This window comes from Panthera onca, chromosome A2 (assembly GCF_046562875.1).
Source record: "Panthera onca isolate mPanOnc1 chromosome A2, mPanOnc1 haplotype 2, whole genome shotgun sequence".
In the NCBI taxonomy this organism is placed as follows: Eukaryota; Metazoa; Chordata; class Mammalia; order Carnivora; family Felidae; genus Panthera; species Panthera onca.
The window spans coordinates 29,697,655-29,721,904 of record NC_138340.1 but is presented as its reverse complement, the minus strand read 5'-3'; the positions used below and the strand labels follow the sequence as shown (position 1 = coordinate 29,721,904).

The following is a 24,250-nucleotide window of genomic DNA, read 5'->3' as shown; positions in this document are numbered from 1 at the left end:
ATATTTTGAAGGAGTATTTTAATGACATTTGGTATTTTATATTTTTACAGGAATTCATATCAAGCTAACAGCAAAGAATAGTAGAGGTTCTACTTTAACAAACAGAAAACAAATATTTTAATTTTTGTACTGACATAAATTAGCTACACAAGCACTTATTCCCTTTAGTGGTTTATCAACACATATCTCCATCTCTTGCCAATTTCTTATTCTAATTTATCTAAAAAAGCCTTTCAACAACCTACCGTCTTGCCGTGCCCCTAGATCTGCTAGAGGGCTGTTGATCCAAAGGTGTGTGTGAACTAGAAAAAAGGTGTTCTCTCCTCTAGATACATTACTCACCAGTGGCGATGAAATGAATGTACCATCTAGAACATGTGGGCTCAAATGTACACAAGCGTATGTGGCTGCCATGATTCATCATTTCCCCTGCATGGAAGTGAACCTTCCTTCCTGCAGTGGTGTTCATACAAAGCACTTGGGGGAGACATGGCTCACCGTCTTTCAGTGTTGAGAGTGACCTTCAACTCTGTCTGTAATCAAAAGATGTCAGCCACCATTCAAGGTTACCGAGGTTCAGGATGGGGTCGTGATCTTAAGATCATGTTGACACGAAAGCATGAGGAGATTGACTGGAGATTGTGTTGCAATGGGAATGTATGCCCCCTCCAGAGCAGACAGCCAGCCCCTACTCACATCTTGATTACTGCCACATCATCAGGACGTTTTATGTAATATCTGCCATGTTTAACTGAAGAACTGTAAACACCCTGTAGGTTCAACAGTCATGCCTGTGAGCTACAAGAGGCGCACCTGCAGGCAACCTCTAGTCTAAGCCAACCTAAGGTCCCTTGGTCAACCATGTGCCCACCAGGTCTGTGCCTGTTTCAGTGTTTTGGAAACATTATGAACTTCATAATATCCACTCACAGCAAAGGTGGTGGGAGAGCTGAAATTACTCAGAATAACAGGCACATAATAAGGAAGGAAAAAGAAACAAAGATAACAATTTGAATCCATAAGAAAATTATTCTAGCGTACGGAGTGAGCTAACATCAAGGCTATACCATCTACATGGAACTAGGAGCCTCGCCTAGACCTGCACTTGTCATTCATGTCATGTCACTCTGGCCAATTAATATGTGCGTTTATAAGCACTAAGTCAGCATACAGCCTCTTTACAAATGGAACAGTTTCTCCACTCACCTCTTTCTAGCCATTATCACATGCGACTGTGACAGTGAGGTCCTAGTGGGCAGGAGCTGATCGCATTTACTATAGCTAATGTAGCAACTAACGCCCTTCCTGGCACTGAATCTGTGCTGAACAGATGACAAATACTTTTTCAATAACAAAATGTGAGATCCCAGGCTTGAATTTGAAAACATATATCAAGATTTACCTGACTACTTGGGGGGAAAATACCAAACTCCCCGATTTAACATTCATTTTTTAAAAATTTCTTAATGTTTATTCATTTTTGAGAGAGAGAGAGACGGAGAGAGAGGGACAGACAGAGAGGGAGACACAGAATCCGAAGCAGGCTCTTCACTCCAAGCTGTCAGCACAGAACCCTATTGGGAACTTGAATCCACGACCCCTGAGATCATGATCTGAGCTGAAGTCAGACGTTTAACCAACTGACCCACAAAGGTGGCCCCCCAATTTAACATTCTTATAGAAAGATGCAAACTACAACGATCTCAAAGTATGGAATCTAATTAGACAGCCAAATTAAAGTGATAATAATACTCTCCTCCTCTCCGCTGCTCAACGTAGTGCTAGCTGCAATGTATAAATGCATCTGTGGCTTATAAGGAAAACAAAGGAAGCAGCTCAACACAGCTGGTCTCTAAATAAAATTTCTGTTCTATTTTATATTATGCATCCTGTATTTTGTGTACACAGGGCAGCAAGCCAAAATTTTGAAGAGGACTTATCAGAGAACGTATATCTTTGTGTGTAAAGTAGTAGTCATGTCCTAGAAGTAATTTAACAATTCAAACCCTAGATTTCACACTGAAGCATTTTGCTGGTTTGTATGCCAATGTGCTTTGCCTGCCTAAGACTCTAATTGGTCTCACATTTCACAAGAGTTAACAGAGCTAGAAAAATAGAAAGCTATTGGGTAGCACATATTGTGAACTGGTTCTCTCAGAACTCATAAAAACATTTTTAAAATCTGTTTTCCTCCAAGGAAGGTGACCTATAAAGTAGGATCTGGTTGGGCTGGGCATGAGTGGCCATGACAGAGAAGGAGGCGGGGGTAGATCTGACGGTGAGGCTATAGGAGTAGAGGCTGAACTACAAGAAAAACAGCATGCCAAAAGGACAATAACAGAAAACAAGGGATTAACCATGGAAGTGGGTATTGTTTAAAAATGGCTCAAGTGACCTCAAGTATTGTGGAAGGCAAACCAATCATGGTTTAGATGCAAGTGACCTGCCCACAGGGCAGTGCCCAAAATAGACTTCTGTTCACGCAAAGAAGACACACACACCGTAGGTCTCCATCCCACAGATAAAGAATTGCATGGATATGGATACATGTTTTATTTGGCATTGATCAAGTGTCTACTATGTGCCAGGACCCACGTTAGGGGCTTCATTTAATGACTACTTTAATCTTGATGGTGTAGAATTTGCTATCTTCATTTCACAGATAAGAATACTGAGGTTGGGTGGGGGGTGCCTGGGTGGCTCAGTCAGTTAAGCACCCAACTTCAGCTCAGGTCATGATCTCACAATCTGTGAGGTTGAGCCCCGCATCGGGCTTTGTGCTGACAGCTCAGAGCCTGAAGCCTACTTCAGATTCTGTGTCTCCCCCTCTCTCTACCCCTCCCCTGCTCATGCTCTGTGTCTCTCTGTCTCAAAAATAAATAAAAACAGAGAGAGGCCAACATAATGAAGAAGTAGGGGAATCTGAACTTCTGATATTTCTCAAACAAAGAAGGGCTAAAGCCAAAGGGCTTTGAACTCCAAGAGGCTGGGAGGAAAGGAGACTGAGTCCCTACCAGGGATACACTGGGACAATCTGACAGGCCACAGGGCTACTTCAAGGAAAAACTCAAAGCACACCTGGTGGAGGGTCCAAAACATCACTGTGAGTAGGGAAATAAAATAACCAAAGTCACAACAAGAGAGAGCAAGTAACACTTTCCAAAAAACACCTCCTGATGGGCCAGGCCCCGGACAGTGTATCACCCTCCTTTAATATAGCAGTGATCGCAGGTGCAGAGCACACAACAAGCTTTTAAAACGCATAAGTGACAGAAAAGTAGCCAAAATGATGAAACAGAAGAATTCTCCTCAAAAGAAATTACAAGAAGAAATGACAGCTAAAGAATTGATCAAAACAGATATAAGCAATATAATGGAACAAGAATTTAGAATAATAGTCATAAGATTAATCACTGGGCTTGAAAAAAGCATAAAAGACAGCAGAGAATATGTTGCTGCAGAGATCAAGGAACTAAAAATTAGTCATGAGGAGATAAAAAATGCTATAAACGAGGTGCAAAAGAAAATGGAGGGGGCCACAGCGCAGATTGAAGAGGCAGAGGGGAGAAAAGGTGAATTAGAAGATAAAATCATGGAAAAAGAGGATGCTGAGAAAAAGAGAGATAAAAAAAATCCTGGATCACGAGGGGAGAATTAGAGAACTAAATGCTTCAATCAAATGGAACAATATCCACATCATAGGAATTCCAGAAGAAGAGAGAGAAAGGAGCTGAAGGTGTACTTGAACAAATCATAGCTGAGAACTTCCCCAATCTGGGGAAGGAAACAGACATTGGAATCCAGGAGGCACAGAGAGCTCCCTTCAGACGTAACTTGAATCGATCTTCCACACGACATATCCTAGCGCAACTGGCAAAATACAAAGATAAAAAGAGAATTCTGAAAGCAGCTAGGGATAAACAGGCCCTAACATACAAAGGTAGACACATAAGGGTAGTCGCAGACCTATCTACTGAAACTTGGCAGGCCAGAAAGGAATGGCAGGAAATCTTCAATGTGATAAACAGAAAAAAAAAATATGCAGCCAAGACTCCTTTACCCAGCAAGCCTGTCATTCAGAATAGAAGGAGAGATTAAGGTTTTCCCAAACAAACAAAAACTGAAGGAATTCATCACCACTAAACCAGCCCTACAAGAGCTCCTAAGGGGGATTCTGTGAGGAAAATGTTGCAAGGACCACAAAGTACCAGAGACATCACTACAAGCATGAAACCTACAGATAACACAATGGCTCTAAACCCATATCTTTCAATAATAACACTGAATGTAAATGGACTAAATGCTCCCATCAAAAGACATAGGATATCAGAATGGATAAAAAAACAAGACCCATCTATTTGCTGTCTACAAGAGACCCATTTTAGACCTGAGGACATCTTCAGATTGAAGGTGAGGGGATGGAGAACTATCTATCATGCTACTGGAAGTCAAAAGAAATAAATAAAAACATATAAAAATGCAAGTAAAAAAGAATACTGAGGTTGGAAAGTTTAAATAACTCTATCACCGTTATGCACCTGTTAAGTAGAAGAGAAGGGACTCAAAAGCAAATAGTTTTTTTTTATTATTATTTTTTTCCCCTAAATGTTTATTTATTTTGAGAGCAGGGGAGGGAAGGGACAGACAGAGAGGGAGAGAATCCCAAGCAGACTCAGTGCTATCAGCACAGAGCTCAATGCGGGGCTTGAACTCATGAACCATGAGATCATGACCTGAGCTGAAATCAAGAGTTGGATGCTTAACCAACTAAGCCACCGAGGTGCCCCAAAAGCAAAGAGTTTTGACTCCAGTGAGTGAGCTCTTAAAACACTATGCTCACCTGTGGTTTATGAAAGTAATCATAGAAAAGAGATGTGTGGAAGAACGAGAGATACCAAGCAAATACATAAACAGACAACTTCCAAAATATTTGACCATGAGCCACAGTAAGAAGTATGGTTAATAACATTACCAAGTACATACCCACTATGCCTCTCTGTGTGGAAACAACTAAAAAAAAGGTTCTACCAAAAAAAAAAAAGTTTTACAGAAATATTTACCCTTACTATGTGTCATACACTCTGATGTATTCTGATTTTTTTTTCCTATTCTGTTTCATTATTTTAAAACTGCTGGCGGGATTTGCTGAAATTATTTTATGGCCCATTGCTAGGTCAGAACCCACAGTTTGAAAAACAGTGCCATAACCAACCCTAATGACCACCACGCTCACTGTTTCTGAGGTTGAAGCAGAATATTAAGTTTTTCAATTTCTCACATATAATCTCCCATTTGAGGCTTTTACCCAAGAAAGGAAAGGGAGAGAGGGTGGTTAAGAGGGAGAGACAGCAGTGGACAAAACTGTCCATCATGGGTCACAAGCTAAAAAGAGTAGTGAAATTAACATATTCCAAACAAGACTGGCTCTTTCTCAAAGACAAAGAAGCTTGCCCCTTTAAGGCAGGGGTTAAAGACCCATGGTGCAAAAGGTTCTGATGTCTCCCACATCCCTTTGAGTTGTCAGAAAGACATTGTCCAACAATGACTCACTGATGGAAGAAACACTGGTATGTGGTCTTCAGGCGAATTTTAAGACGGAAGGACAAGTCACATACCTACTACTCAGGTTACTTTCCACACAAAAAAGCGCCAGATGTCCTCTCAGCTACTTTTTTAAGACACTTGATGGTTAACACTACTTTAATTTGATGTGACTTATTAAAAAGCCTGGATGGCCTTATCTATGGAAGGACGCAAACTGTGGCTTCTAGCTGTAGAAGCAGCACATGAATTAGGAACGCTCAATACAAACAACAAAAAAGAAAGCATGCGGGTTCATGACTGTACTAATTTGGAAATGGTCTCAGGGAAAACTTTAGTTACCATGGGGATTTGGGGAGGGAAAGAGAAGGGGTCTCTTCAGAGAAGTGACTGATGCTATTTATTAATCTACTTGTAAGTAATGTCAAGTTAAAAGTTGCTCCAAAGAAAATCACCTTTTTTTTTAACGTCAGTCTCTTAACATGCTGAAGGAACCTGTTCAAAACGCTTCAGCAGTGAAGTAACTTAGATGATAAATGTGTTCTTCAATCTGTGCACCAGTCAAGTAGCAATAAAATCAGAATAATTCATGCAAAAATTTTCATTATGGTTCTAAACATACTTATTTACATTTTAAATCACACATTAGACAATATGAAATATCTTTCATTTAGACAGGTGCAAACTAGAAAACAGATGCATTCATTAAACATAGAACAATTCGGCGAATTAAAAAAAAATACTCAGAGAACTCTCTGGTTCAAGTACTTGAACCACCGTTAGCTTACTTGAAAAAATATGGCCATGGCTCCGATTATTCTGTTTTCAGAAATTGCGGTTTGAAAGCTGTCAAAGTCATCTGGATTATAAAAGAAAATCTGCATCTGTAAAAGAACAATTGAAATATGTATTAGGAAAAAATTCAAACCTACATGAAAGTAGACAGAATAGCACAAGGTACCCAGATTCCTCACTTCTTAAGATTTTGCCCAATGTGTCCATCTATCTGTATTTTTTCTTTGCTAAAGTATCTGAGAGCAAACCCCATGCATCAGATCATTTTACCCCTACATACCATACAAGCACACATCTTCTCACACAGCTATAGTGTCTTCATGCTACCCAAAGCAAATAACACTGACACCTGATTGCCTGATATTCATGTCATGGTGAAAGTTCCCTATCAGGAAGCAAAATTTTAACAAACTGAAACATCCTGAAGTAAAAAAAAAAAAAATAAGTACGCCTGTGAGATTCATTCCATGTACACATTAAAATTACAAATGCTTAAATGGGCACATCTTTATAAGCAATACTCTTTCAGACGAATTTGAAGGGGTCTCTCAGTGGCTTTGATAAATAGCCCAAATGGAGTATTTCAGCGAATCCACAAGAAACATAATGATGGTGATAATAATGCGTTGCATTTTTACAGCTTGCAAAATTGTACCATACATTATTTCACTTAGGTCATTTGATAACCTCTATGAAGACAGGGCAGAAATGACTACCCTCAGTTACAGATGAAGAAACAGAGCTTCAGAAAGTTGATGTGAACCTGGCTAAGATTAAACATCAGAGGAAGAGTGTAAAATCCCAGTGCTCTCCTTTCAACCTTAAATCCTTCTCTTACATCTAGTTAGAGTTTCTTATTCAAAAAGCAGAACACAGACAAATCAACTCAAAATCCTTCAATCATCTTAATGCTTGAACGCTCCTTGATATTTAATACAATTCAGAGAATGAAAATGGACCATAGAATGTTCTTGAAAGACTACATATATGATAAAAATAACAGATTTGGGTTCCAATTCTTGCTTCTTCATTTACTTGTCTGTGAGACCTCAAACAGTCTTATTTCAAAGCATCAGCTTCTTCATCTATGGAATCAAAATTTACCATTGGTAGGGGGGAGGTGGGGAACAAATGAGTCAGTGTGTAGTATATAGTAGCCCCATGCCTAGACCTCATCTCTGCTCAGCCAATCACTATCATCATCATCATCACCACCAATATCATCACATTTTAAAGTTAACATTCGACAGACATCTTAAAATTTCTAATAAGAATGTCATCCCACTAATTCTGGAATGATCCTACTCCTTACAGAAAATCAGATCTCCTACATCACTCATTAGCTCTCTGCTGTGACCTCTATTTTTCCACTTTTCCAAATGACGTGATGCTATTCTCCACAATAGAGTGTGGAGATGTCCATTATGTGGGTGTGGTTACACCCAGATGGAGTTTGGAAATACGATGCTGAATGATGAATTCCCAGAGGGGAAGCTAAGTCAGAAAACTAGAAAAACTAGCTGACGTATATAGGTCAAAGGTAAACAGAGCCATGTTGCCTGAATTACCTAAGATGTTAAGAATAAGGGGACATTTCTGTTCTCAAAGGTAAAATAAGGTAGCCCAATCAGGATACTTTCTTGGAAAAGTCAGGCACCTAAATGAATGAAAGAAAGATGGGTAGATTCCTTTGGAGGATTTTCTTCCTTACAGTGAATTATTTTTACACTGTGAATTCTCACCCATTCTGGTGGCCTCTTAACAAATGTGTTGCCTTTAGGTTTGGGCCGTTTTAGACATCATGCATTTACGTGGAGAAAAATCCATTCAGTGAGTTGCAGACTAAAACAGTCTAATACTAGGTGAATGGTTTCATGTGCAATGCTACTAACCCAAGAAAGAAACTTGGTACACAAGTACATTCAGAAAATACACTTCATTTTCCTTTCAAAAGTCGGGCCCTCAAATTAAGTAAGTTCACAGAAGTTTTTCTTATTCTACAGCCCATGAGCAGGGGTGGAATTGTTTAATGCATCACCTGAATAGTGTCTGATACAAAATACTTTAAGACCTCTTCAAGGGCATTTTCATTTACGACCGGGTGAGGAAATTCATTTTCAGAAAATGTCTTTGAGTCATGCCTCCACCCATCAGGATAATAAAATGTCTCATAAAGAGAACAGTAGCAGAATTCTGAAATATCAATTTTCCTTGCTATTTCTCTCAAGTTGTAGTCTCTTGAATTATGTTAACTTTGGAAACTATGTTAAATATGAGAGTAATAAGTGGATGAAGCTTTGCTGAGTGAACTGGACTTTAAAATGTTGTGTTGTTCTTGTTGAGACAAATTTGGGCGGAAGCTGGAAAACTATCTCCCACGAATATCTTTGGAAGGTGTAGGGCCAGCAGATAAATATCCTGAGTAGCCCATCGGCTTTCTGTATCTGCTCCCAAAAGCCATCCCCAGAGCCTACTCCCCAGCGTGTGCTTCCTAATAAAGTGAATCTAAGGCATGCTTAGTGCGTCAGTCGTCTTGCTGAAGAATCATGGCACACATAAACTGAAGGAAAAGATCCAGAAAATCTGGCAACAGAGAGATCTACAAACTGTTCCACACAGCCTTTACCAGCACCAATTATTTACCCTTTATCCCATTTGCATCCTTTCTCTCTGTGTGTGCACACAGAGATATACAATTTCTTTTTATGAATCACTGGGTAGTAACAGAGAAATATGCCCCTTTACCATTAAATACTTAAGTGTATAATTTCTAAGAATAAGGACATTCTCTTATATAAGCACAGTATAATTATTCAAATTAGCAAATTTCACATTGATACAATACTATTATCTTATTCACAGTCCATTTTGAATTTTGGCAAATGCCCAAATAAAGTCCATTATAGATCATTATTCTGGTTCTTAGTCCAGGAATCCAATTTAGGATCAAGCTTGGCATTTCGTTTTCTTGTCTCTTTCTACTGACCCCTCTAGCTCCCACTTTCATCTGGAACAGCTACTCAGTCCTTTTTTTTTTTTTTTTTTTAATTTGAACAGTGCGAATGAAGTGCATAGGTCAGTTGTTAGGTAGAATGAGAGGTCTGTCTCATGGTTTCTCAGGGTTAGATTCAGGTGATGCATTTGGGAAAGTGTTCCACAGTAGTAACATTGTCTTCACAGTGCATCATATCAGGAAGTGCATTGTGTGGATTCCTCCCAACATTAGGGGTGTTTAACTTGATCTTACGGTTAAGTTGACGTCTACCAGGCTTCTCCACTATAAAGGCATTAATATTCCTTCTATAATTGAAAAGTACTTTGTATGGAGCTATTTGAGACTACATATATTGTTCATCATCTAACTTTCATCCACTAATGTTAGTGTCTATTGATGATTTTCTAACTGTATTATCCATTCTATGTGCAGTAATGGGATTCTAGAGTGAGAAACAGCTTACCCTTCTCCACAGTTCATTTATTCATTCATTCATTTATTTAAATCCATATGTACTCATTTATTTTGTTTTACTCAATGGGTTATAATCCATTAGCATTATTTATTTTAACATTCAAACTGTCTCAATAGGAGGTCTTTTGCACAGTAAGAAACCCTTCAAATGGATTCCTCTGTCATTTTGCTATATCCCTGTCATTTTATATTTGTTAGCATCTCCTTATTAGCGGTCACAGATGTTCTAGACTCAATCTTGTCTTTTCCCTGCTCCGGCCCTAAAATTGGCCATAACTTGGGTGGGTTCTGGTTCCTTTGAATAAGGAATGGTATTTAAGGACATTATATCCTAAAGTCACTATTTTCCAAATATGTTTGAGATTAGAGCATTTGGTTCTTCAAGAAAACCTACAGCTTAAGTGAGTGAGTCTATCCCAACCAGGACCTTCTTTGCAAGGAAAGAAAAGCTAGATCAACTTTGTATAAATGGATGTGCCTCCACCATGCAGAGGTCCTCTCACCCATAGAAACAAACTATATTAAGATCAACTAAAAAGTCACTGGTAGACCGTATATAGCAGCACACAATCAAGGGACCAGTTCTACAAAATCCTTCAAAATCATGCACAAGCCTCACAGATCTGGATGGATGATTCTACAAGTCTACACTGTGGAATGGCTGGGCTGCAAAAATATCCAGGCATGTCTCTAGTCAGATCAAGGTGATAGATAACATAGGGTATCACATGGCATAACCTGACATTTGGAAAAAAGAATTGCATGAAAATAAAATGCCCTATCAGTGACCAGGAGGCATACGCTAAGATATAGATATAGACACTGCCTGGATGAATAGGAACATTACCAAGTAATGGGAGGGGGATGAAATGGATAGTGTGAGCATAAGGTTGACCAAGGTCAATGCTCTATTGTTGTAGGGCACAAGCAAGGAACATACAGAGTTGCCAACAAAAGGTTCACTTAACTTTCCCTTCCTCCTGCCTTGCGCCATTTTCCACCTTGTATTTAAAATGAGTCTAGTTGCAATTTGGTATAAAAACTATCTTAATGCTTGTCTTCCAACTTGAATCACTAAATCACTAGTTGTGTTAAGCTGAATGAACACAGAGCAACATAAGTGAAAACTAGAGCCTTCTATATTTTCATTAATGTTGTTATATTCTAAACATTTAGTGAGTGCTTACCATATGCCAGGTACTACAGTATCATTCATTAATACTCACTGAGGTAAGAACCACCATGATCCTCATTTTATAGCCAAAGAAACCAGGGATTTCCAAAATTTACAAAGCTGTTAAGGAAGGAGGGAGGGGTTAGGATAGGAACCTCATCTTTCTAATCTTAGAGTTCAAGGTGTTAATTACTATGCTTCCTTACAAAGGACAAGAATATTTGCTTACTGCCCATTATGTATAAGGCCCTATGACAGATGAAGACCCAGTCTGTGCTTAGAAAGACTGGAGAAAGTTAACTCTTTCTTTTTTTTGAATGCCAAAGTTAGAGTTGTAGTTAAATGTATCACAAAACACGTAAGGCAATGAATGGCTCTTGGACAAATGAGGCATACAGTAAATAAATACTAAAGTAATGTGGTGATGGGTGGGAGGGGACATTTCTTTTAAGGTGGAGTTTCTATCACCTAATGTTACAGTTGCGTGCCTAAGTCAGCTCTCACATCTCCATGATAATGGAGGCAAGAGGCAATGATCCCAAAATTCTGCGAGTAGAAAAATCCAGCAGAAACTTCTTCGGTGATTCACAAAGCTCCACATTTTAATTTCAAACAACTTGTATCTCTTCAGCATGCACCTCACCCCCGTACCAACAATGCCCAAGAAAAAACATTGTGATAAATTAAGTAAGGAAAGAGCACACAGTTCAGACGAGAGGCAACCTACTGAAAGATTCACTAGACATTTCCAGATACTGCTGGGCATCGTTTAGAGAGTGGAAGAACACACAGGAACTGCTAGAGATGAAACGTAAACGGGATGAGATAAAGATGGTAATGAGAAAGGCAGCAGCGCAATTAAAAACCACACAGGAGGTATCACACAACCCAAGAGGAGAAAGGGGAGTTTTCTGATCACGCTTGGCACCAATCTGGAGTAAGCCAGCTGAGAACATGGTCGTGGACCAGAAACACTTGCTCAAGTATAAAAATGTACAGTAAAAGCAAAGTATAATTCCAAGCCCAGTTAATGATCTGCTGGTTCCACTTGTTGGATCGCTCGGATGGGATGATACCGGAATTGAAGTCTGGGCATAATAGGTTCTTAATCCAACTCGACTTTTGGATTGCGCTGACCCGTAACTGCGCTTAAGCAGGATCATACACACTCAACAATGCACCAGCTAGGTCTTTAATTCTGCCATTGCCATCACATAGGAAGACCGATGCAGGCAGGAAGTACATCTGCTGAGTCAGAGCTGTGTCTTTAAGAGTGCTTTTCATCATCAACAGTAAGTTATTTTGGCGTGAATAACATGAGTGAGGGCTTGGAGTGGCTAGAAGCAAGGACAGAGTAATGATAAAGCCAAAAAGACTAAAATGAGGTTCTTCCTATCTATAGGAATAAGTAACTAAATGAATAGCAAGGAGGGGTCAGAATTAGCTAAGAGAATGAATGGATCTAAACCACTGGAGAAAATGCTCAGGAAAGTGCAAATATACACCAAAATCAACTGTGAAATGCTAAGTGGCTCCAGGTATGGGTCTGCTAAACACAGATTATACTACTTTCTTTTTAATCGACAAGAAATTCAAAGTCTTTGTGCCCAAGTAACTAGTCTGAAATTTTGATACCCCAACAAAACTTGGTCATTTAAATTATGGAAAGCATGATAAATACACACTATATATTATACAAAAATACATGACAAATACTCTGAATTCAGAACCAATATATGGGTATTTTGTTTTGCATTAATGAAATTTTTATCCCTAGTGGCTTTTAGGGTTTTTTTTAAGTTTACTTACTTATTTTGACAGAGAGAGACAGAGAGAGAGACAGAGAGAGAGAGAGAGAGAGAGAGAGAGCTGGGGATGGGCAGAGAGAGAGGGAGAGAGAGAATCCTAACCAGGCTCCATGCTCCGTGCAGAGCCAATCTGGGGCTCGATTACACAACCATGAGATCACGACCTGAGTTGAAATCAAGAGCTGGAGGCTCAAATGACTGAGCCACCCAGCCACCCCATAAATGTGATTAATATTTAGAACAGTAGACTTTGAGTAAAGCTGATTACCCTCCATAATGTGGTGGGCCTCATCCAATCAGGTGAAAGTGTGAGGTGTTCCTAACAGGAAGGAATTCTGCCTCCAATTTTGACACAGAAATTCTGCCTAACTGTCCAGCCTTTGGACTCGAGACTACAATGTCCACTCTTGTTAGAATTTCCAGTCTGCTCTGCAAATTTTTTTTTAATTACTTTTAATTCCTTGTCAAGTAATTCATGAATCCTCATTTCTTTTTTTCTATACATTTTTTTGAAAGTTTATTTATTTTAGAGAGAAAGAGAGAGAGTACAAGCAGGGGAGTGGCAGAGAGAGAGGGGAGAGAGACAGAATCCCAAGCAGGCTCCACACTGTCAGCACAGACTCCTACGTGGGGCTCAATCCCATGAACCCTGAGATCATGACCTAAGCTGAAACCAAGAGTCAGATGCTTAACTGACTGAGCCACCCCTGCTCTACAAATTTCAGACTTGCCTGCCCCCAAAACTGAATGAGAAATACACCCCCAAAGGTCAGGACTGACTTTAAGCACCTATGTAGGATACGTGTATATGTGACTATGTATCACATTCTAAAACCATTCTGCAAGCCAGTTATTTTTTGAGCTTCCTTGAGCTCTGAGTTCTATCATCTTCATTCAGTTCCTTCAAACAGGCTAGAGAATGTAGCACCTGTTACAATCCAGTTCACACTCCTGTGGCTTAGAGCAAAGACAGCATGACTGGGGGACATAAATGGAGATCCAAGAGCTTGAGCTGTAGAGTCAGACCTGATTTGTATATTGAAGACACTTGGGAGCTCCAAGACTCAGTGTCCCCTTCTGTCCAACAGGGGTATTACTTCCCTCGTCACATCACGAGGCACATGCTTTGGTAAAGTAAGAACAGATGAGCAGCTCTCCCTTTTTATTATTATGTATCTTTATTTCTTTATGACCAGAAATAACAGAAGGGATAGATGAACTAAGGTGAAGATAAATTGTTTCCAAAGACCAGCCAACATCCCAATGAGTCTTTGCCACAAAGTGTAACAAAGAAACAGCCAGCTTTCACAGGCAGATTATTTTTAGAAGAAAGGTGTTCCAAAGAAATAGTAGGTATTCAGCACCTTTGCAGGCAAGGTAGCATTTAAATAAACGTTCTAAAACATTTGCTTTATACAATATCATTAATCACAGAGTACACTAATCCTTAATTATTTCCTTTGTTTTCTTATTTTCCCTGCAACATGGTATTATCTTCAACTACTGTACAGCAGGAATCCACATTTTGGGGGCAGAAGAATCCAAAGTGCACACGAGGGCTGTGACTCATATACAATGAGGTGCGGGGATGGTTTCAGGGACCTCTTCCAAAAGTCTCTGTGTGTTACCTGTTTGAGCCATTCTAAGTATTTATCAGCTGATTTTTAGAATTTCTGGTTCAATGCTGCATCTGATTAGTCACGTAAATATTTCATCTTTGCATTTTTCCCTCAGTAAGGACGCATTCAGGCTCTTTCTTGCTTATAGTAGTAAATTCAGTTTTTCAGGGATTTGCTACACATGATTCATGAATTATTTCTTACCGTTTGGTGTCAGTTTGGGCACAAATGAGGCAGGTTCAACATCCACCTATATGTTGGCCAGCTACCCTTTTCATGTACTCAGGAAAGGGAATGGGGAGCTACAGCTCTCCCACTGAATTAGCTGTGTGACCCAGTGGAAATCAGTCGCCTTCTCTGAGCCTTAACATCCCCATGAGTAAATGGAGGGTAAGAAACACGCCAGTGGGGTACAGTGAGCAGTAAACAAAATAAGTCAAGCACCACCCAAGTTCTGGCATATTGCGGACTTCCAACTGATGCACATATCTTTAACAGTTAGTTAACAGGAAAAAAAAATGGAAATAAGTTAGTGAAAGGATTATTTGCAATCACCCCAAACCGGAAACCGAACACTGATCATTAATGGAATCGATAAACAAATTGTGACACAGTCACACCATGGCATAGGCACAACTATCGGTAACAATATGGACAAATCTCACACAAACAGTGCTGAGCCAAATAAGGGAGATAACAAAACAATTTTTTCAAAGCATTAAAAGTTTTAAAAAGGATAAACGGTGTGATTCCATTAAAATGAAGTGCAAAACCAGGAAAAACTCATGCAGTTAGAAGCCAACACAGTGGTTACCCATTGGGGGGCAGTAAGCGGAAAAGGGATTCTGGGGGTGCTAATCAGTGCTCTTTCTTCATCTGAGGCCTGGTTGCAAGAGTACAAAAATGTATTCAGCTGTATTATTATTTGTTCACTTTCCTCTTTGTATATGATTTTTCAATAAACGTAAAATTCATGACCTGCTGCTTTTGAAACTGGAATAAACAAGAATATAATGCCACCTAATCATATGAGCAGGAAAGAGTTTGCATCCCTCTGTGGGACCCATTCTCTTCCATGGGGACCACTCTAAACCTGAGGGTAAGGATAGAGAGAACTCACCTGCTTGACAGGGCAAGTTGAGGTGACAGTCCCTGAGCATGTACAACCTCACCAGCCTAGACCAAGCGTCCCCTCTTCCCCACCCATTCCCTCAAGGCAGACATGGCAGATGAAGCCAAGGTAGCATGTCCAGGGAAACATTCCCCAAGGGTGGCTTAAATGGAGCCGATTCTTAGCCTGCTTTACATGAATTAATGCCTTTTATCCTCACCATTACTTTTTGACAGGGGTACTATTTATATCCCCATTTTATAGAAAAGGAAATTAAAGCTGTGATACTAGGTCTTGTCTAAGAGGTATGAAGGCTGGGATTCAAACCCAGGCATTGGACCCAGAACCCACACGTTTAAAATCCTCTCCATAGAACATCTGGATCAGAATTCCCACCAGCAATGAGAAGCCCCTATTAGTTATCTCCAGGATTCAGCACAACATTTCCAGAGTACTGGTTCTCTCAACCATGGGTGACTTCAGACTCTAGGGGACATTGGCCATGTCTAAAGTCATGTTTGGTTGTCCGTTCTGGAAGGGGTGCTACAGGCATTTAGTGGGTAGAGGCCAGGGATGCTGCTGGACCCCCTACAATGCATAGGAAAGCCTCCCAAATGCAAAGAATTATCCTGCCCAAAATGTCAGTAGTGCTGAGGTGTAGAAACCTTGTCTGTACCCACTGTGGTGGGAAACCTGGCCCATGGATGTGGTAAAGCATTTTGTCTTTCCTTCCCTTTTCCCACTGCGACTGATCTCTAAAGGGAGACAAACATGTCTGCTGTGATGGGACTCAAAGACTAGGAGAGCAGTTTCACCCCTACAGGTAAACCAGTAAGTTCAAGACCACTTTCACCTGCCCTTGGAGTTATGGTAATAACTTTTCTTTTCAATTAAAACAACTGTTCCTTGCCTGCGTAACTACGTTACACATAAGGTTGGGTTCTAAAATGCAGTGGAGTTAACACCTTGGACACAGTGGCAGGGGAGGGGATCCCTAGGTGCATCTGGAACTCATTTGTATTTCAAAAACACGAAAATAACCACCGCACTGTTTGTGCTCTTTGTAATATGAAACTTTTTAGAAATTGCTTTGTACTTGGTAGTAACAGCCACATGATTCACCATGAAATGAAGTCTGGAAAATCATTCTGGATAAATGGACCTATAAATTCAATAGAATTTCCATGACAACATAGACTGCAACACTCAACCACAAATAAAAGGTTATAAATCATTCAAAACCAACTAGGAATCAGCAATACCGCTCTCGCTTTGAAATACAAGAAACCTGAAATATAGTTTATTTGTTACTTACTCACCCAAAGTTCCCATTACAGTTCTTTCCTCACTTCTGATATTGCATTTTCTACCCCATAATAGGTGTTGCAAAAATGATGATGCCAAAAATTTCCAATTAAGCTAAACAAAATTAACATAGGTTTAGAGTTGGTGGTATTCCTCCCTTTCTCCTAGCCAGAACCCTGCAACAAAGCTTGTGCACAAAGACAAGTTATGCAGTTTTATCCAAAAAATTCCAATTTGCCCTACAGAGCTAATGTTGCCAAATCTGAGTACCTGCAAGAAAAAGGTTTATGAAAAACATTTCTGAGAACACACATGCAAGGCATGCTGGATGCTTCCCAAAAGCTTTTGAGTTCTATAAATCAAAATCAAATCCACTAATGTCATTGGGACAATCCCCACATTGAAGGTTTTTTTGAGATTGGCTGGGTCAACCCAACTGGAATATTGATTTTATGAAAGAGCTCTTTGCTTCTCTAGTCAACTTTAATTCTGTTGGAGGTTCCCTTCTAATGAACTCTTTTGGATACAGTAGGCTGGGAGCACACCCAGTGAGTGGTGCTGACCCCAGGACCAAGCACATAGTAGGTGCTCATGCAGTGATTGTGGAATGAATGAATGGATGTTATTTCTGATATTGGAGGAAATGTACTGCACCTGCTCCATTCACAGCCTTTCTCATTATTGGGTCTACCTAACAGCCAACACCTTTGGGAAGATTAATAGTAGAGTATGTAAACCACATTTATGGAGCCACGGCTTTGGCTTCCAGAAGGGCTGCACGCTCCCGAAATACTGCCAGAAGATGTACATGTGTGCACTGGACAGCGTCTTTCATTTTCCATCAGATGAACTCTTATGGTTCCATCTACTACCATGTGCTGATACCTCTTCAAGATACATTTTCAGCCCTGATCTCAGGTGGCCTATGGGTTTTGTCAACATCTTCAAGGGCTCTGCAAGCCAGAAAGGTTAAGATCAGAGCTACAAGGAGAAAAAAAAGGGAACATGCCTCTGTAAGCACAAAATCCTTTCCTAAGACAGATACCCTAGAAACGGTTCAAACCATCCTCTGAAAATTGCACACACCTTTTAAGTTGTAGTCAGCAATGTTCGAGATACCACTCTCCCTACATCATTGCTAACCGGGGAGTTATGATTCCTTCTTATGTTTTATACATTGGATGGACACATGTGTTCTCATCTTTAGTTTTTCCAATAACCAATAAGAATGAAGATCTCTACTCATATTTTTCTCTAATGATTTTCCTTTTTATAATTTAGGAAGGCTCTTTAATTATGAAAATTATGACCTTGCCACAAGTGTTATAAATACAAATGCATTTGCCCCACTATTGTTGGCATTGGGGAAAAAATGAGAATGCATAATAAACAGGAGAAGTGGTAAAATCAGCCATGGAGGGGAGAACACAAGTTGACCAATAGGCACTGACATTGAAAGTTCTTGAAGATATTTTGCTGATGGAAAAAGCCAAGATGCAAAATAAATACACATTTAACTTAAAAAATGCTGTAAGTCAAAATACTTTATTTGTTGCGAATGTATCTGCACAGATGTACAGAACTAAGGAAAGGGGGAGCAAAGGGTCTGGAGAATAACACAAACTATTAACAGTGGTTTTCTCTGGGGAGGGGGCTTCAAATTGGTTTGGGGCCGAGATAGGTGGTTTTTTTTTTTTTTTTTAATTTTTTTTAACGTTTATTTTTGAGACAGAGAGAGACAGAGCATGAATGGGGGAGGTTCAGAGAGAGGGAGACACAGAATCCGAAACAGGCTCCAGGCTCCGAGCTGTCAGCACAGAGCCTGACGCGGGGCTTGAACTCATGAACCGCGAGATCGCAACCCGAGCCGAAGTCGGCCGCCCAACCGACTGAGCCACCCAGGCGCCCTGATAGGTGGTTTGTTTTAATGCAGCTGTTGAAAATACTTGGTGGCTCTAACTAATAGCACATCTAGAGGAAAAGAATCTCCTTTAAAATGACAGAGAGAGAGAGAGAGAGAGAAGCAAAATCGGAAAAGGAAGGAACAGGGCCCAAATCCCCACCACTGCTGCAGAGCAAGAAACTGAAGCTACTGGAGCCGTTAGGGAACCCAAGTCAGAAAACCAGCCTTATCAGCAAAGTGCTCCAAAAGAATGAATCCCTCAGCCCCTAGTGAGAGACAGCACGCCATCACACAGGCTGTGATCCTGCTTTATTCCTGGTATCACTTGGACACAATTCACTCCTCATTTATTTCTGCCTGCAATGAAACACACAACTATTCAAGTTAACACTCCAAACAGGGAGGTGGGGGGGGGGGTGAAAGAAAGAAAAGTCTGAGCTCCTGTTTCTGATCTACACAGACTATTCAACTGAGCCACTCTGCCGAAAGGTATATTTATGTGGACGAATAGTTTTCCACCTACTTAGCCATAAAATTACAGTGTGCAACTTAGTAAACACCAAGTACTAATTCTCTCTGACCATACCTTTGGTCAGAGAGACACCAGCAAATTAGAGAGAAAAACAGAGTTGCCCAAAGCCAGGCAAAGTTTTGCTGATGTACTTACTGGGTACAACCTGAAGGGATGATGTGGGGAGAGGCATTTAGGAAATGGTTGTCAGTCTCAGTGGTGAGGAGGACAGAGCTCTGCCACCAACATCACTGTGAGTATAGACCCCATCTTGGCTGAGTGAGATCCTCCTTTCCGTGAATTGCCCAGAGTACGATTTTGGATGAGGGTGGAAAGAATATTACTGTTAACACCTGTATATCGGCACCTAGATCCTACCATTAACATTTTAATACACTTGCTTCATCAAGCCAACAGTCCATTCATCTACCCATCCATTTAATCAGGTGCTGAGTTTTCAAGGAAAACACCCATCGTCATTCTCCAACAGTCAGCCATTGTCAAACTAGTAACCTCAACAGCAAGAGGAAGCCAAGAAATATATTCCAAGCTTTAGGACCTAGCCAGAGAATCCCTTGCTGGCTTACAAGGGGGTTAATAATGCTATTAATGAGAACATCGTGAGATGCTGATAGCTACATGTCAGCAGGGAAATGTTAATAATTGGGAATAAAGACAGAGTTTAAGGGATGGGATGAAAACAACAAAATATCAAAACAATGGCTTTATGAAGTCAAGAATCTACAGGAGCGTGTCAGCCAATAATCACATTATTCAGTGGCTTCATGCATGCCCCTGATTAGCTAATACCAAAACACATCCAGAAAGACTATACATTAAATGTAATTGTGCTCAAACACTTGTTTGCGTTATTTGTCTTGAACCTGCTAACATGTGACGGAACAGTGAATACATTCAGATGTTTACCCGGGAAACCTGGTTCATTATCTCCAGAGCCAACCTCACAAAAACCCTAGCCCAAAATCTTAATGAAGAAGGTGTTCTAAATCAAAAGGAGCTTACGTGGCCTCCTTGTCTGCGATTTGAGCAGCGTCACAGATGTTACAAGGGTGATTCATGGCATTCCAGAAGCATTATTTACGATATCAAAATACTGTAGACAAGTTCACTGTCAATCAGTAGGAGAATGACTAAATAAATCACAGTACATCTGTACTGTGGAATATTACACAGCTATTAAAATGAATGATGTTGATTCTGTATCTGATACGCAAGGACGCCCATGATATATCATGGAGTTAAACAGGCAAGTTATGGTACACCGACTGTCTCATTTATCAAGTAGCGGAAAAAATACCGAAGCACGCACAGGGAGGGGAAAAAACTGGAAGAGTCTACAAGAAATTTAACTGTGGTTCCCTCTGAGAATTAAAAATGTAGGTAGGGACAAAACAGCAGCTTCCATTTTCACTCCCTACTACGGTTCAGTACTTTTTACAGATTTGTCGATGAGAAGAACTTCTTCCGTAGATAGTTGAAATAATAAGTGAAAGACAACAACCACAAAGAGAGACTAAAATGGACACCAAAGAACATATGGAAGACAAGACTTATCAAACCTTATGAAACCGTGATAGTGTCCCACCTAAGTGCACTCGTAGGCAATCCGGATGAAGTTTTAGATTGAGCACATCCATGCAAACCTTCCGGCCCTCCAGAAGCCCCATGTGTTCCCACAGGGTCACCACCATCAACCAAGAATAACCGTCTCCTGACTTGCAACAGCAGAGATTCATTTTCCTCAATTTCCTTTTAAGGTCATTCTACGCATGAGATTCCATGCTCTTGAGGTCATCATCTCCTATCAGGCCTCCGTCCATATTTTCACAAGGTTGACAATGATAAGACCAGTGAACTTGAGGCGCCTGGGTGGCTCAGTCGGTTGAGTGTCCGACTTCGGCTCAGTTTAGGATCTCACAGTTTGGGAGTTTGAGCCCCACGTCGGACTCTGTGCGGACAGCTCAGAGCCTGGAGCCTGCTTCGGATTCATGTGTCTCCCCCTCTCTCTACCCTTTCCCCGCTCATGTTCTGTCTCTGTCTCTCAAAAATGAATAAACATTAAAAACAACGTTTTTTTATGAGATCAGTGAGCTCTTGTTTTATGGATGCTGGGAGTTGGACAGGGGGCTGGGGTGGTAGCAGGGTCTTCAGAGGCAACTTGTGGAGCTATTTTCAAGGTGATTGCCAAGAGGTAGATGGAATGAGGTTGGAGGAACAAGAATTTGAGAACCTCCCGCTCTAAAAGTCATAATCTGCATTTTTGTAAGCTCCACGTATGAAAAAGCCACGAGGCCATGTGCTTTCCAAAGCTAAGGGAATTTTATCTTTGCGGCACTTCTGTGAGGGAGGTGCTGCTCTTACCCCACCTTAAAGGCTGGGAACGGGAAGGTTAGAAAAGTGTGAGAACAGCCAGCAAGCAGTCAGGGACCCAGACTTGGTCCTCCTCAGCAGATCAGACACCTGGAGACAAGGCATACCTCACTGGGCCAGTCAGATGCCACCATAATGCCGTTCAGAGCAGGAAAGAGCCCTTGTCTTGAGATCACATCTCCACTTCAGGAGGTTCTAATACTGCGACTCTGTTCTCTTTCTTTAGGGACCCTCCGTCTAGTTTGTCTCAGTAACAGTTTTGGCTGGAATTCAAATTCTCTCCCATCTGCTAGATGCTGTTAGTGACTCTGAATTCAGCCTGGTCCCTGCCCCTTACTAGGGTCACCTTCACCAACAGTACCTGGGCATGTGCACATGCCCAGACACACTGCACAAAGACCCAGCACACAAACTTCCCAGAGCCATAAATGGAGGACGAGAACATGGACCAGCAGAATCTACAGGAGATATTATCCGGATGCTAACAAAATGTGCGAGAGGGGGCGGGCTTCAAAATAAAAGACAAGACACATTTAAACTGAACGTTCAAATGTCATCATGCTGTCAAGCTCCTCCCAACAATAAGGCAACTTATAACTTATGCTCATGTCCGAAGTTACTAAGCAGAGGTTAGGAATGGAGTCTTTCTAGACAGGGCACAGCAAAGATACATAGCTTATGTGAAGAACTATGGTCAGGTAAACCCAATTTTCCATGCTGCTTCCTGAACTGCACGGAGAAAGGCTGGATCAGTGAAGATTGCAATGCTAGGAGAAACACATCTGCACATGCATTGTTGGGTTTTCAAAGGGGTCACGGGTGGGGTTATATTTTTATTCAGAGTATTGTATTCCATCTTAATATAGCCCCATGTTCTGGTCTAAAGGTTGGAGTGTTGGGCTTTATTATTTCTTGAAACGCCTCCACCTCAAGTATTTTTAACATGCTGGCTCAATAATACCTTCCCACGGATCCCTCCATGTGATTGTCTATTTGCGCCTCACGGAGATACCCGGGTTTTTGTTCCTAGTCTGGGAGCACAGGGTGGTGTAGAACATATAGCTCTCTGAGTTTTCTGAGTCTTCAGCAGCACATAAGCAACCCTCAGAAGTTCTCAGGCATTACCTTCTGGTAATGCTAACCACATAGCAGATGGATTTTTTTTCGTTTTTCAAAAGCATCCTACTGGGCTTTGCAGGCCACCAACACGGTGGCTCTGCGAGCCATAAACCTGTCCGGGTACCGCTTTGGCAGAGCTATCTTTGTTAGTTGGTATTCCTTTCAAGAGAGCTCAGAGTTCATTTTCCAGTTTTTTGAGTTGTTACGAGGGTCCACAACCATGTTAATGGTTGGGGCCAAGAGAAAATGCTCTGGTTGATGTGGGTCATGATAACTCCCTAGGGTATAACACCCAACACACTTGGGAAATGGTGATCTGTCAGTATCCAGCAAAGTGACCACAAAGAAGCATTTCTCTGAAAAGGAGAGCAATACTCCTCTTCTTGAGCAGTAGAAAACAGTGTAAACCAGAGGCTGAAGGATATGGGGAAGCCTTAAGTCAGAATATCCTGACAATCTGCTCCAGTGTCCAGTCCAGAATGACTATGGCTTCTCACCACAAAGATGAAGACTTCACAAATGTCCTCTAGGTGTAACCAGCGTAAACCACCCACTTTCCCTAAGACAGAAGGCCCATTAAAACCCTGATCTCAATTGCAAGTATCTCCCAAAATAGCAAGTAAACACACTAACTTCCGGTCTGCCATTAGAGTCATTTGCTTTTTTCTGGAAACACGGATAACCCCTTCTTGTTCAGATAAAACAGATTTCTTTTTATCTCAAATTTATTTCAAAACTATTATTTATTTATTTATTTATTTATTTTTAATGATTTCAGGAAGAGAATTTAGCGATCTATCACTTAAAACCACCACCATCTTGCTTTGAAAAAAAAATATCAAACCGTTCAGAGAGCACACAATGTGCTTTGGGTCTCCTGTCTTCCTTCTCCTGCCCACAGATGCCACAGAGCTTCAAATAAGTTCAGCAAAAATGTCTTGCCTTCCTCCCTCTCTCCACTGGCAACCACGTAAATAAACATTAAGTCTAGGTAAAGCAAAGCCAAGTGCCAGGCCACATACTATTTCCTCCCATCCTAAACCAGTGATTCTTAAACGGAGGTGATGCTGCTCCCCAGGAAACATTTGGTGATGTCTGCAGACATTGTTAGTGGTCACAACTGTGGCAGGGGTGCTATTGGCATACAGGTGGAGGCTTAGGATGCTAGTAAACACCTTCCGATGCATGTGACACAACAGAGAATTATCCAGCCCAAAATGTCAGTGCCAAGGTTGAGATGCTCTGTTCCATTTAGGCTAACAGGCTAAGTGACTCATTTGTCCTTTGCACACAGAATACAGCACATAACGTATACTGAGTAGAGATCAAAACCCTCCAAGTCCATGACCACTGGACAAACACTTCTTACCAGGACACATTCCCAGGTCAATCATGTCTGGATAAGATGTTAACATCATGATGTTTGCTAGCTGACTGCTGAATTCAGAAGTGCATGATCTACTTGGGTACGAATGCATTTCCCAAATGTATGCTAGAGCCTTCG

The 24,250-nt window shown here is 40.8% G+C and overlaps 1 protein-coding gene across 4 annotated transcripts in view; it reads right to left on the bottom strand.

The window, feature by feature from the left end:
• PTPRG (protein tyrosine phosphatase receptor type G) overlaps positions 1 to 24,250 on the bottom strand; it is a 712,847-nt gene that overhangs the window by 213,300 nt on the left and 475,297 nt on the right. For all 4 annotated transcript variants that reach the window (XM_078442875.2, XM_078442876.2, XM_060631468.3 and 1 more), the window contains one exon: positions 6,330 to 6,425. In XM_078442875.2, the coding sequence (XP_078299001.1) occupies positions 6,330 to 6,425 (96 nt within the window). The remainder of the gene's footprint in view (positions 1 to 6,329; positions 6,426 to 24,250) is intronic.